The sequence below is a fragment of the Mirounga angustirostris genome, unplaced genomic scaffold (assembly GCF_029215605.1).
Source record: "Mirounga angustirostris isolate CCGP_5_RB_7025 unplaced genomic scaffold, mMirAng1.0.hap1 SCAF_10, whole genome shotgun sequence".
Lineage (NCBI taxonomy): Eukaryota > Metazoa > Chordata > Mammalia > Carnivora > Phocidae > Mirounga > Mirounga angustirostris.
Window position 1 is genome coordinate 109393185 of NW_026991718.1, and position 13465 is coordinate 109406649.

The 13465-nt window shown below is 46.2% G+C and overlaps 1 protein-coding gene across 8 annotated transcripts in view; it reads right to left on the reverse strand.

Annotated features, from left to right (window-relative positions):
• Positions 1-13465, reverse strand: part of PTPRA (protein tyrosine phosphatase receptor type A) — a 166870-nt gene that overhangs the window by 20157 nt on the left and 133248 nt on the right. For all 8 annotated transcript variants that reach the window (XM_045885512.3, XM_045885508.3, XM_045885507.3 and 5 more), the window contains 8 exons: positions 10271-10307; positions 5979-6076; positions 4734-4853; positions 3838-4004; positions 3202-3337; positions 2357-2506; positions 1021-1114; positions 644-720 (listed from right to left, as the gene is read on the reverse strand). In XM_045885512.3, coding sequence (XP_045741468.1) covers positions 644-720; positions 1021-1114; positions 2357-2506; positions 3202-3337; positions 3838-4004; positions 4734-4853; positions 5979-6076; positions 10271-10307 — 879 coding nt within the window. The remainder of the gene's footprint in view (positions 1-643; positions 721-1020; positions 1115-2356; positions 2507-3201; positions 3338-3837; positions 4005-4733; positions 4854-5978; positions 6077-10270; positions 10308-13465) is intronic.

A 13465-nucleotide genomic window follows, 5' to 3' on the forward strand; every position in this document is an offset into this window, starting at 1 on the left:
GCTTGGAGGCAAACTCATCCCAGGCAGAACTCCCCTTTGGCCAAGGACCAAACCCTGTCTGACATGCTAGTCTCTTTCTTTCTTTTTTTTTTTTTTTAAAGATTTATTTATTTATTTATTTATTTATTTATTTATTTATTTGAGAGAGAGAGAATGAGAGAGAGAGAACACATGAGAGAGGATAGGGTCAGAGGACGAAGCAGACTCCCTGCCGAGCAGGGAGCCCGATACGGGACTCGATCCAGGGACTCCAGGATCATGACCTGAGCCGAAGGCAGTCGCTTAACCAACTGAGCCACCCAGGCGCCCCCATGCTAGTTTCTTTCTATGAGGGCAAGGGAAAGGGGGGTTGGAGCTGGGATAAAGAGAACAAGAATGGGAAAGACCAGAGGCTTTCAGCCCTTGGCTGTGGTCTGTGCTATGAACTTTTCCCTCCAGTTATTACTGCGGTGTGTGCCCTCTTGTTTCCCCCACCACCTGCTCTCTGGGGCCTGACAGACCTAGTGTGCAGGCTGGGTATTGGTTCTGTATTTGATGAACTGACACAAGCACAACCCTCCCAAGCACTGGGAGTGTGGCAGTGCAAGGCCCAGCCAAATCTCCACGGAGGGTGGGGAGCTCTGGGGACACAGCTACCACTTACGTCAATGAAGGATGCATTCACGTAGTCCGTGTTCTCCTCACCCCTCTTGACTGGAATGATCACTCTGTTGAATTCATCTGCAGGAAGGACAGAAGCTGTGGCTCCCCAACATCACCTGTCCTCTCCTATCTCTTTTTCAATCTTTCCTTCCCACCCAGGCCCTGGGTAAGTATAACCCCAGCTGGGCAATAACGTGCCTTTTCCTAGCCCAGGAGGGAGAAACCTTTTGGCCTTCATGCTTTTTTCATCTCCAGAAGCCACTAAAGAACTAAGAGCAATGCCCTAATTCTGGTCTCCAAGTTGATCATGAATTAGTACCTGAGAAGTGGAAGGAGGGATGGGGCACTAAGGCTTTGCAGTGGGGAGAGAGCTCTTACATGGAATGATTTGTAAAACTCGGTTCTTCTTCATGTTGGCTGGAAGGTTTCCAGTCCGCATCTTGTCATTCTGGATTTTGATTGATGTTAACTTCTGAATGGGGAAGGAAAGGGGAAACGTTCCTGATCTCTGTAACTTGGCAAGATTATGCCTGTCAGACCTGCATCTTCAGGCTACTCTGGCTGCATACTGCTCCTCACTGGAGCCCTGACCTCCACTTCCACATGGTCTTGCTGGAACACCGTTTCTTCAATCATAAGCTCAGTGAACAAGCCAAGAGTGTTTGGGAAACACTGCCTTGCGGGCTCCTTGTGGACCCTTCTGGGATTCCCTGGGGCTGAAACTTTATGATCCTGGAGCAAGGATCTTAGTTTCATAGGAGGGAGTGTGCCTGCCTTTCCTCTCTCCCTGTTGTTCCACTCCAGAGGCTGTCTTCGACTCTTTAGAAAACCTTATTCAAATGCACATGCTCCCTTCTCCTGATTCTGAGGCTCCTTCTTGACCCTTGCTACTTAAAGTGCAGCCCATAAACCAGCAACCGTCTCATCGCATTAGAAATGCAGAATCTCAGGCCCTAACTCTGTTTTTCCCTGCCAAATCAGAATCTGCATGTTAACAGGATCTATGGTAATTCGTGTGCACATTATAGTTTGAGAAGAACTGCTTTAAGGGATGCGTTTTTTCCCATTGCAACCCAGAATCTCTTCTTCTGGGAACAGTTATATTGCCAAGAGTGTGACAAGTTCCTTAGGTGTGCTGAGAACCACCGTCTAATGGCATACAGCAGAGGTCAGCAAGCTATGGTCCATGGGCCAAATCTGGCCTGCTGCCTATAAATACACTTGCATGGAAACACAGCCATGCTCATTTGTTTATGTAGCAACCAGGCTGCTTTTGTGCTACAGCAACAGTGTTAAGCAGCTGCAACAGAGACCATATGGCCTGCAAAGCCTAAAATATCTACTGTCTGGTGCTTATAGGAAAGGTTTGCTGCTGCTGTACATTGTAATACATACAATAATATACCTGTGTGTGTGTGTCTGTGTGTCTGTGGGGGGCGGGGGGGTGGGCTGGGGGACTTAAAAAAAAAATACCACTGCCAGTTTTTTGTTTTTTTCTTTCCTTCTAACACAACCCAAGTGATTCTAAGTGCAGGATGGGTTGAAAACAACTAGGTTATGAATATAAAGGGCCAGAAACCCACCGCTTTAACCACGCACGTATCTTACAAGGGGATTCCCAATTTGTTGCTAAGTCTCTAAGAGCCAAGCATTCGATATTCCCCAGAGCACATGGATCCTTCAGTTTGAAAGAGGGAGTTCAGCTCCAACTCACCTTAAACTCCTCCTCTAATCCATTGTTGCTGGTCCCTGGGATTTTGTTGTAAATTTTCTGCAGATGTGTTTCTAGAGAGGTCACTTCTAGTTCTGTATCTCCATAGAGATAATGCTCCAGAAGGGCTTGGTATATGAAGACGTACTGCATCTGAAATGCCATGATGCCCAAGTTCCCAGTTACACAAAGCATGGTCTCTGGGGTGCCAGATGAGCCCCTCCCACCCCGAATTCCCTCCAGTCCACTTCTGCCTTGACCCTAGCAGGTATAAAATTATTCACTCTTGTCCCGGTTCCGTGAGGCAGGACTTCAAATGCATGAAGCCCGCTGGGGGTGCTTAGCTTGGGAGGGAGGGTCCTACTCTGGCAGCCTCCTAGAGTGCAAGCCTGGAGAGAAGGACAAATCCAACTCCCGCTCATTCTCACAGCACAGACTGAACAGTCTGAAGGGGTTGTCAAAGTCTGGTGACACACAAAACCTGGGCCAGCCTCCCTCCCAGTGCTGTGTCCTTTGAACCCCATGCCCCAACCACAGAGCTGATCCTATTGTTGCTCCTGGACATGGCTGAGCTGAGTCACAACTCTGTGGGCACTGGTTCTCTCAGCTGCCTGCATGCATACTTCTCTCAGGACCTGTTCCTCATCCTTAGAGTCTAGTGCAAATGACACCTGCCTTCCCAACTCCTCTGTGCTCCATGTCTCTTTTAATACATAATTTGTAAGGGTCCTTCATCACAGTGCATGATAATCATTTACAATAACCTAGGAGGTTGAGCAATCCATGAGGCTAGTAGGTGTTTTGATCCTGGAATGCCCCCACCCTCACCTTACCCACAAATCACTCACGTCTGTTTGCACCATCTGGCAGCGCTGTGCCCGGATCCGGCTCACAAAGCCATACACGTCCACTTTGCGCTCTGTATGCATCATGTCCAGCATGGCATCAATGACAACAAAGGTACCTGTACGCCCTACACCCGCACTGTAGCCAGAGAGCAGGGGTGTTACTGAGATGGCCAGCATGCCTTGTGGGAGCATACAGGGAAGGGGTAGCATAGGCCAGGACTCTTTCTTCAGGCCATTACATTCTAATTCTGAATGGGGAATAGCTGGAACACTCATGGAGCCAACAATCCCGCTGTATCCCGGACCCCGTACCTTATCAGGACCAGGGAACCCTGACACTCAGAAAGGTGTGAAGGTTCCAAGCACACAAAGCAGCACTCAATCTAGCTTTCTGGCTTCATAGCAGTGGTCTCCCCACCCCCAATCTTGGAGGACTGCCCTTCCCTCTTTCCTCAAAGGCTCTATACCCAGCACAAAAACTTGAGGAGTCTCTCTGGCTGCTGCCCCGGGACCCTAACAGCTTATCTGCTCTGTGTTAGCCTCCTCTCCTCAGCCAGGGCCCCTGTGCTTTCCTTTGCTCTGACCATGGGAACGGAATATGGTATAAGCGGGGAGCCAAGGGTCAGCCACACTGACCTGCAGTGGACCACGATGGCCCCTGCATACTGAGGGTTACAGGCTTTCACCTTCTTGAGGAACTTGAGCATGCCGATAGGGGTGAAAGGCACCCCAAAGTCTGGCCAGCTGGTAAAGTGGAACTGAGTGATGAGGCGCTGTGGCTTCCTGTTGGTCACGTCGCCCACCTGTGGAGTGAGGAGATCCTGTGTGTTGGCCCTGATAACCTGGGGCAGGGCAGTGCCAGGGGAGGGGAGGGGCGGGGCAGCTTAGGAGCCAGGGCCAGCTGTGGTTGTAACAATGGGGAAGTGAGAGTCTGTCCAAGGAAGAGTTAACCATGGGGAGAGGATCTCTTCCCAGGAATCCCATGGGGTAAGGCAGGGCTCTTACAATTATTCTCAGCTGACGGATGCGCAACGTGAAACTCAAGAGAAGTGGCCCAGTCAAGGTCTAGGAACTACTCAATGGCAAGGTCAGAACTGAAATGCAGCTCTCCTGACTCTTGGTGGGCCCTCCTTTTACAGCGCCACCCCGCCCCTCAGCCGAGGGCAGCCTGTGCTCAACCTTCCAGGGCCGCTCTGGAGGACCAAGAGCAGGGGCCACCACATCCTTCACGTCAGGATCCTCTGGAGCAAGAGGAGGTAAGTCAAGTACCCAGAAGATTATACCACCTCCCGAGGCACTTGGCTCATACCTACGATGCTCAAACTCTATCTCAGTAATACTTTTTTCTCCTGCTCATGAAAATGCTTCTCCCTTAGCTTTGACAGAGTTCCCTGAGAGCCCAGATCTCTGGTTTCAGAGTCCAAACAGACTTCACACTCAGTGATTCCCGACCACCCTGAGCAGGAGGGCGGATCACCCAGTCTGTTCTACCCTCTTAGTGGTCAGCAGAGAAAGGAGGCAGGAGACAGTACCTGCTGAATGCAGAACTTTCGCACTGTGTAGTCCACCAGGACGGTCACATCCTCTACCGACACACGGATATTCCCATAGGTCCAGCAGCCTTGGTCTGGCCAGTACTGGGCACACTTACACTGGAAAGGAACAGACATGCATCCCTTGATGACCTCAAACCTCCTGCCCCCAGCAGACGTGAAGAACGTGAAGCAAAGAACCACAAAAGCCCAGAAAGAAGTCCCCAGAAAGTTCCCAGAGAAGGCCTCTTCTCTCACCTTGGTCACTGCAGACTTATTTTACTTTTTTCAAGTTTCTTAGCTTCCATCCTGTTTAGCAGTATCTCTTGATTTCTACATAGCCCCAGCCCTATACTTCTCATTCTTTCCCACCCTGTTCCCTCAGTTCAGGGCAAACTGGAAATTACTTTACCTACAAAATGTGCCCTTCCACAATATCCCAGGTTATGATCTAGGGACAGGACTGTCTGATCCCCTGGAACCAGCAACCTGCTGAGGGGGTTATCAAGGCGGAATGATGCCTTCTCTGGTGCCTGGGCCTTGAACAGCTTCCAAGAGTTAGAGGTCAGGTTGGAGGAAACGATCCTATAGCCCAGTCCTAATGCTATCCCTCTTAAGCACCGCAGAGCTGCTGATTAACATGTCCAACACCCCAGGGTGGGGATCAAGGTAACTTAAGGGCCATTTTGGGAAAAGACTGTCATGAATGGGGGGGGGGGGGGAGTTCCTCTCTAGAACTTGATCCAGAGCTCAGGACTGGTTCTGGCTGTGACACAGTGATGGGGCTGTCCAGGCATGGACTTGGCAGCCACAGCCACAAAAAGAAAAAGGCACAGGGATCAGGCCAGGGCCTCAGATTCCCTTGCACCCCACAGGTTCTCAGTTTATACAGCTCCCCCTCTGCTGACTCAGAGGAGGTACAGGAAACCAGGAGAATGAGGGATTGGAGAGGCCAAGGGAAAAAAGCTCCTCTGCAGCTTTTCCTTAGCAAATGGCCCAAGTCTTTCTTCCAGGTTGTTTTGAAACCAGGGTGAGCTGTCTGACTACGAGGCATGGGGAATGGACCCTAGGCACACCCCTGAGGTTCACCTGAGACTTCCAGGCCCTAGGAAAGTCTAGTAAGCACACTGGCCTGGGTTCCGCCTGGATGAATGATGGGCACAGGAGCCACAAAGAATGGACAGCCCAGGCTCAAACACAGAGGAGTTCCTCTGCTAGTCATGCCTATCTAATTTCTTCACTCACCTCCTTTCTCTCCTTCAGGTTGGTCACCATGACAATGGTGGCTGTGTTTTGTTCCCAGATCATCCTCCAGAAATCATTCACTGTTTCTTCTTTTGGTCCTAAAGTAGCCAATAGCAAAGATGAGGAGAACACATACCAAGGGGAAAAAATCTGCTGGGAAATTGGGAACATTCATTCCTGACTTTTGGAAGCCTGTGCCCACATGTTCTCAGCTAAATATCCAATCCATCTATCCATCCCCCCACCCACTAAGTGAACATTTCCCATCCACCCTGTATGTGTCTGGCACTTCACTAGGAAGTGAAGTGGGGGACAGGAGGTTTCAAAATGTAAAGAGAACACAAATAATGTCTCCCAAGGATATTACAGATGAAGATTAGAAATCATAACTGCTCACTAAATACCCATGTTATTGGCCAGCCAGTGAGCTAAATGCTTTATATCTCATTTACTCCTTCCTATCATGCTCTTAGGTAGGTGTTGTTAGCCACAGAGATGCTAGGTGACTTGCTCAAGCTAGAATTTAAAATTTACCACCATCCAGCCTTTTCCAAAAAGCTGCTGGGAGATTTCTAAACAAAAATGAGGGAGCAGGGCGCCTGGGTGGCTCAGTTGGTTAAGCGACTGCCTTCAGCTCAGGTCATGATCCTGGAGTCCCTGGATCGAGTCCCACATCGGGCTCCCTGCTCAACAGGGGGTCTGCTTCTCCCTCTGATCCTCTCCCCTCCCGTGCTGTCTCTCACCCTCTCACTCTCAAATAATAAATAAATAAATAAAATCTTAAAAAAAAAAAAATGAGGGAGCAAACAAAGAGAAAGAAAAGGGATCTAACAGGATAGAGGCTAATGGAATTCCCTGGGTGTTGGTGAAGGAAAGGCTCAGGATGTTAACTCTTGACAGAGGCTAGAGGGCAACTAATCCAAAATGGAACTGAAGAAAGAAGGTTCTAAAAGGACCTCAGGATAAAAAAAAAATAAAAAAATTAAACTTTATGTTTCTGAAGGTACTGAAAGGAAATATATACTTCTAGTGGAGAGTCTGGGGGAGAGTGGAGTCAGTGCTAGGTATATAAAAAACTAGTGCTAGGTATATAAAAAGCTAAGTAAACGGGGGGAAAAAAGGTAATTATTAACTCTTGGAAAAAAGGAAAATCAAAAGCTGTATAAAACATAATACTTTAGTTGTAAATAATATTCTCTCAGCCCTAAATTGTGATTTAACTCTACTGGGAGAATGGGGAAAAGGGACATGTGTATGCATATCTGTCTGAGTGTGAGACAGTCTGTAAGACAATTAAGTAAATTATCATCTATCATAAGAAGTCATCAACAGATAAAAATGGTTGAATTATAGTAAAAAAGTGAAGAGGAAAGGGGGGAGAACTTTGTTTTTATATGCCTTGTAATACCTTTTTGACTTTCTTAAACTTAGTAGTAAGAAAAACAAATAATGACAGAGTGGACACATGCCAACAAGATGTACAGAGGTAGAGTTGTTCCACTGCCTGGCAAAGTTAGGAAAATCTCCTGGAAGTGGTGACAGTTGAGCCATATGTTAGGGTAGATGAGGTGGATAGGAGTTTAGAAAGGGGATAGAGGGAGAAGAAATGCTCCAGGCAGAGGTGCAGGGGACAGCAGCAAGAAAGAGCATGAGATTTCCAGGGACTATAAGGAGTTCAATGGGGTTATAATGTAGGGTACATGGAATGGTAGATAGAGGTGGAAAGACAGGTATCAGAATCTAAAGGGGTGGAGGCCAGGCTAAGGAAGGCTTGTTGTATACATAATGGAAAATCGTAGGGTTTTCATGAGTCCTAACAAGAGTTTTGCATCAATAAAGGCTATCTGGTGGAAGAAATGCAAGGAGCAAGGCTGGGACCTAGAGGATCAATCAGTTAGGCTACTACAATAGAGCCGGAACAAAAGATGGGAATAAGGCAGTGTGGCAGAGGACCACTCATATTCAGAGCAAGGAAGAGGTAGGAGATCTGGATGATCCCAAATCTGGTTGATTAGATGAACTGCCTTCCATTCATGGTGATAGCCAGAGAATACAGGAAAAAAGCAGTTGGGGGCGGGGGGGGGGGGGGTGAAGAAGAGACATATTTTAGTGAGGTCTCTCTTTTTTTTTTAAGATTTTATTTTTAAGTAATCTCTACACCCAGTGTGAGGCTCAAACCCACAACCTTGAGATCAAGAGTCTCATCCTCCACTGACTGAACCAGCCAGGAACCCTAAGACATATTTTAGTTTTTGATGTTGAAGAGTATGTGGAGGTATCCAGGTGGTGGGGTAGAAAACTTGTTTGAAGGGGCACCTGGGTAGCTCAGTCAGTTAAGCATCTGCCTTCGGCTCTGGTCATGATCCTAGGGTCCTGGGATTGAGCCCCATGTCGGGCTCCCTGCTCAGTGGGGAGTCTGCTTCTCCCTCTCCCTCTGCCCTAACCCCCCTTCTTGTGCACTCTTCTCTCTTTCAAATAAATAAATAAAATTAGGGAAAAGAAGGGAAAGGGAAAGGGGAGGGGGAGGGGGAGGGGGAGGGGGAGGGGGAGGGGAAGGGGAAGGGAAGGGAAGGAAGGAAGGAAGAAAGAAAGAAAGAAAAAATGGCTCAGAAGTTCAAGAGAGTCAGCAGCCAGTCAAACAGAGGTGGGTATTAGATGAGGTCTCTCAAAGAGAATACAGAGGAGAAGAAAAGAAGGGTCAAAAAGAGAATGTCGGAGATCTTCAGCATTATTCAAGTTCAGACAGAAAAAGCCTTGGAGGAAGACTAAGGACGAGCAGATGGAGAAGCAGAACTGAGAAATGGTGCCATGAAAGACAAGAATGGAGTTTCAAGGAAGTAGTTATCCACAGATTTGGGGAGAAACTATATTTAAGAGGGCGAAAGAAGAATAAGAGCCAGAGAAGGAATATTTAGAAAAGTGAGAAAAATCAAGAACTGAATGTCAGGAAGTAACAGAGGAGAATTTCAAGGAGTGTGAAGTACTGTGGAGAGGTTCAAGAGGATGGGAGTCTGAGAAAAGGTCCATCAGAAAATCATAGGTGACCTTAATTCAACAAATATCTTAGCATCAACAAGGCCCCATGGCAAATAAAGCAAGGAAGAGATTGCACATGACTGTTGGTGCTAGAATGATCAATGAGTAGGAGGCAGCTGAGTTGTGCTTCAGAGGGGAGACCTCACTTGATGGATGGCTACAGAGGGTGAGAGAAAGCAGAGCCTGGTTAGGTAATGGCCAGGCCCCAGTGGGAGACTGTAAGGGCAAGAAGGATCTAAGGTTTTTCTCAGCCACCTTATTTTACCTCTTTGTTTTATCTCTAACAGAACTTCCTGCAATGAAAATGTTTCATATCTGGACTAATATGGTAGTCTCTAGCCACATGTAGCTATTAAGACTTAAAATGTTACTAGTATGATTGAGAAACTGAATTTTAAATAGCCCCATGTGGCTAGTGGCTATTGTATTGAACAGCATAGCCACTTACTAGAACTTCCGTTAATTTTGGTGTAAATTGTCCTCTACCAACTAAAGACCCCAAAAAGGCATGGACCATCTCCTGTTTTATTCCTCTACATATCCCTATCACCTAGGCCAGTGCCTGGCACATAATAGATGGCCAATAAACATTTGCTGAATGGCTAAATAAATGGGCTTTGATGGACCATAATAACATCAATTACTTTATAGTGCAGCAAATATCAAGATATTTTTACTAGGATCCCAAAGATGGAGAACACTTATTAAAACTTGGACCTATGGAAATGTGTGCAGGGCACGTAGAAGGCAATGGCACTAGGTCCCTGCTCTGAGGGTTCCTAGACCACTTTTCTGTGAATAATAGAGGAGCTCTTGCCCAACAACTGGGGGAGGAGATGAGCCAGCCTGGACCCTGTGAGGTGGCCAACCCTCTCTGGAGACTGAATCCAAATTCAAACTCTCAGAAGCCTGGCTTGAACCTAAGGTTCCCATTAGGCCCCAAGACAGAGGACCTCATTAGACTGTGGTATGTGTGTGTGTATGTATGTATGTGTGTGCGTGTGTAGCCTTCTCCAGTCTTTTTTATGCACATACACAAAAGGACTTCTTTAACAGGATCCCTGGATACTAAGTCATCAAGATGAAGGCCCTTAGTTATAAATGAGCAAGGCAGATTGTACTTCTTTCAGGTGATAGTAATGACAGAAAAGTTACTGCGTTCTGATTAATCTATTTAGTATCTGAAAGAAAAAAAGTCCAAATACACTAATGAACTCATGGTTAAGCCCAAAAGTAAAAAATTATCATTACTTTACCTTGTGCAGCAATGAATTTGTTCTTTTCTTGGTAGCCCTGAGGGTAGGGTGGGGGAGGAGTGAGGGATAAAAAGAAAGTGAGAACCAAAAATGGATAGGAATGATATTTTTCAGACTCCCAACCAGTTAACAAAGCCTCCCTTGTGAAAAGGTGCAGGCAATTAACAAGATTTCCATTCTAGAAATTTCCAAAGGATTAGCTTTGGATACCAGGAATCAAAGATTACAAAGATCACATGGTCTAGGTAGTCTTCTCAAAGCGAATTATTAATGAACACTGGTGTAAAAACATCCAAATACCAACACCTAGGCTAGACCTTGTTTCTGATGCTTTCTAAGGAGCTGACAATCTAGGTCTTAGTGTTAACCCTCCAAGGTAAAAGCATACTGTGGTGGCTCCAGGGATGAAGCTGGGCCCATATCCAGAAGGAAAAGGGGTTCAATTCTTCTTCTTTTTTTTTTTTTAAAGATTTTATTTATTTATTTGACAGAGAGAGACACAGCGAGAGAGGGAACACAAGCAGGGGGAGTGGGAGAGGGAGAAGCAGGCTTCCCGCAGAGCAGGGAGCCCGATGTGGGACTCGATCCCAGGACCCTGGGATCATGACCTGAGCTGAAGGCAGTCGCTTAACCAACTGAGCCACCCAGGCGCCCGGGGTTCAATTCTTCTAAGGGGTTATTTCCTTGATAATGCTTTACTCAGGTGCAAAAACCTTCGGGGAAGAGCCTGTGGGTATGAGGAATAGTTCCCAGTGTCAGACAACAGGGTTCTCCATTATAGGTCGGGGAGGACAAGAAGCAAAGGGGCCTGGGAATGTCACTTAACAGATAAGGAACCTTGGAAAAACTAACAACTGGCAGTATCTTTCTTTTTCAGTTTTTACTGTTTTAGTTATACATCTTTTCAACCTCACTGTCTAAACGTAGTGTTCACTTGAGAAGTCCTAGGTAAGTGAAAAATCATCTGACTTAAGGATTATAAATCACCCTCTGTTGCTTGAAGACAGCCATAAGATGGGCAATGAAGGAGGAGGCAGCTTCACAGATGGGACACCATGTCACACCAAGATGACGATGTGAAATACAAGTCTGCAAGGCAGTGGCAGAATAAAGGAAGGGGCCTGAGTCTGAGAAGCCACGTCCTATTCCAGTTCAAACAAGAGCAGGGCAGGGTTGCTTCCTAGCACAGAAGGAGAAAGCTTTAGGCCTCGAGAGATGGACATATTTAAAGTCAGTAACAAGAAGCTTGTTAAAATTTTTCTTGAGAAGGAGAATTTAAGTTTCTACAAATATTCTAAGCATTAGAAGACAGAAACTGAGAAAGGCTTAATTTGTTTATAACTAAACTTGTCATTAAAACTGAGAAACTCGGGGCGCCTGAGTGGCTCAGTCGTTAACTGTCTGCCTTCGGCTCAGGTCATGGTCCCAGGGTCCTGGGATCGAGCCCCACATCGGGCTCCCTGCTCAGCGGGAAGCCCGCTTCTCCCTCTCCCACTCCCCCTACTTGTGTTCCCTCTCTCGCTTTGTCTCTGTCAAATAAATAAATAAATAATCTAAAAAACAAAACAAAACAAAACTGAGAAACTCTTGGAATTTGTTAAGCCATATTATATCCCTGCTCCACGAGAAGGCACTAATTTCTCACAGGAGCATGTGGGCCATGAACAGCTTAAAAGCACCGTTGGAGGGCCCAGCCCCAAAGTGCTTCCTATCCCAACCAAGAGTGTGCCATATGTCCCCTATGAACGCATGCTGACATTGTGATATGGCAGCACTGCTTAACCAGTAAGGTATAACTAGAATGAGGCAAATGTACTCGTGTTATGATCAAGGGAAAGAAAAATGTGGCTCCCTGGTTCCTGAGAGGTCTCTGGATTCTGAAAGTCAAATCCTAGGCTAGCTCTAGGGGGTAGCTACATTCCTATCAGTTAAAAATTAAAACACTTCTAAAGACCCTACTCTAAAGACATCTAGAGGTAAGTGAGGAAACTGGTCCCTCTTAAGACTCCAGGCTAGAAGCCTACCTGCCAAATGTGCCACTGTCTGTTTCATCACCTCCTGTGACCAATGTCAGGTTTGCTTTTGGACCTTTGTGTTTTCCAAACCACAGGTCTCATTCTCCCCTGCCTGTTGCCACCACTCCATGGTGCTGGGTACCACTTCTCTTCAAGATTCCCATATGATCTTAGCTCTCTGCAAGAAGGGCTTGGTAAGGGATTGCCAAGCATGGAAATGGGGATTAACTGTAACTGGACAATAAGGTTCTTATTGGGGTGAACAAAATGTTTTAGAAGTAAACGGTGGGGTGCCTGGGTAGCTCAGTTGGTTAAGCGTCTGACTTCGGCTCAGGTCATATCTCGGAGCCCCTGTGTTGGGCTCCATGCTCAGCAGGAAGTCTGCTTGTTCCTCTCCCTCTGCCCCTCCCCACACTCGTGACATCTCTCTCTCTCTCACTCAAATAAATAAAAACAAAAAAAAAGAGGTGCAAGTTTCTTTGAGGTTATGAAAATATTCTGAAGTTGACTAGCGATGATTGTACATATCTGTGAATATTCGAAAAACCAGAGCTGTAAACTTTAAATGGGTGAAAATTACGGTATGTGAATTACACCTCAATAAAGTTGTTTTGTGACCTGCTTATTTCACTTAGCATAATGTCTTCGAAGTTGTAACATGTATCAGAATTTCCTCTCTTTTTTGAGACTGAATAATAGTCTATTGTATGCATATACAACACTTTACTTATCTATTCATCCACTGAAGGACACTTGGGTTGATTCCACCTTTTGGTTATTGTGATTAATGCTGCTGTGAACACGGTGTGCAAATTCTATAGGTATTCTCTTCATACATCCTCCTTCAGTACTCAGGCTTACTCTTGCTAGCTTGTGCTCACTTGTGCGCTCTCTTTTTTAAACTTTCTTTACTGGCTCCTCACACAGCCTACAAAACATATTCAAGTCTCTTGGCCCATTTCTGTAAACATTCTCTAAATCACCACTAAAAAACCTCCTCCCAGTTTCAGCTCTTCCCTTAGGCTTCCCTTTGGTTCATACTAGATATAACTAACCAGACTTACCTGGTGTCAGATATTCTTGTCCTGTTCTTCTCCCTTACTTTTACCAAAGATGGCAAGACCTGCTTTTGTTCTTAGTTATCTGAATAAGCTCAAAAAGGATTCACTGACTCTTACAG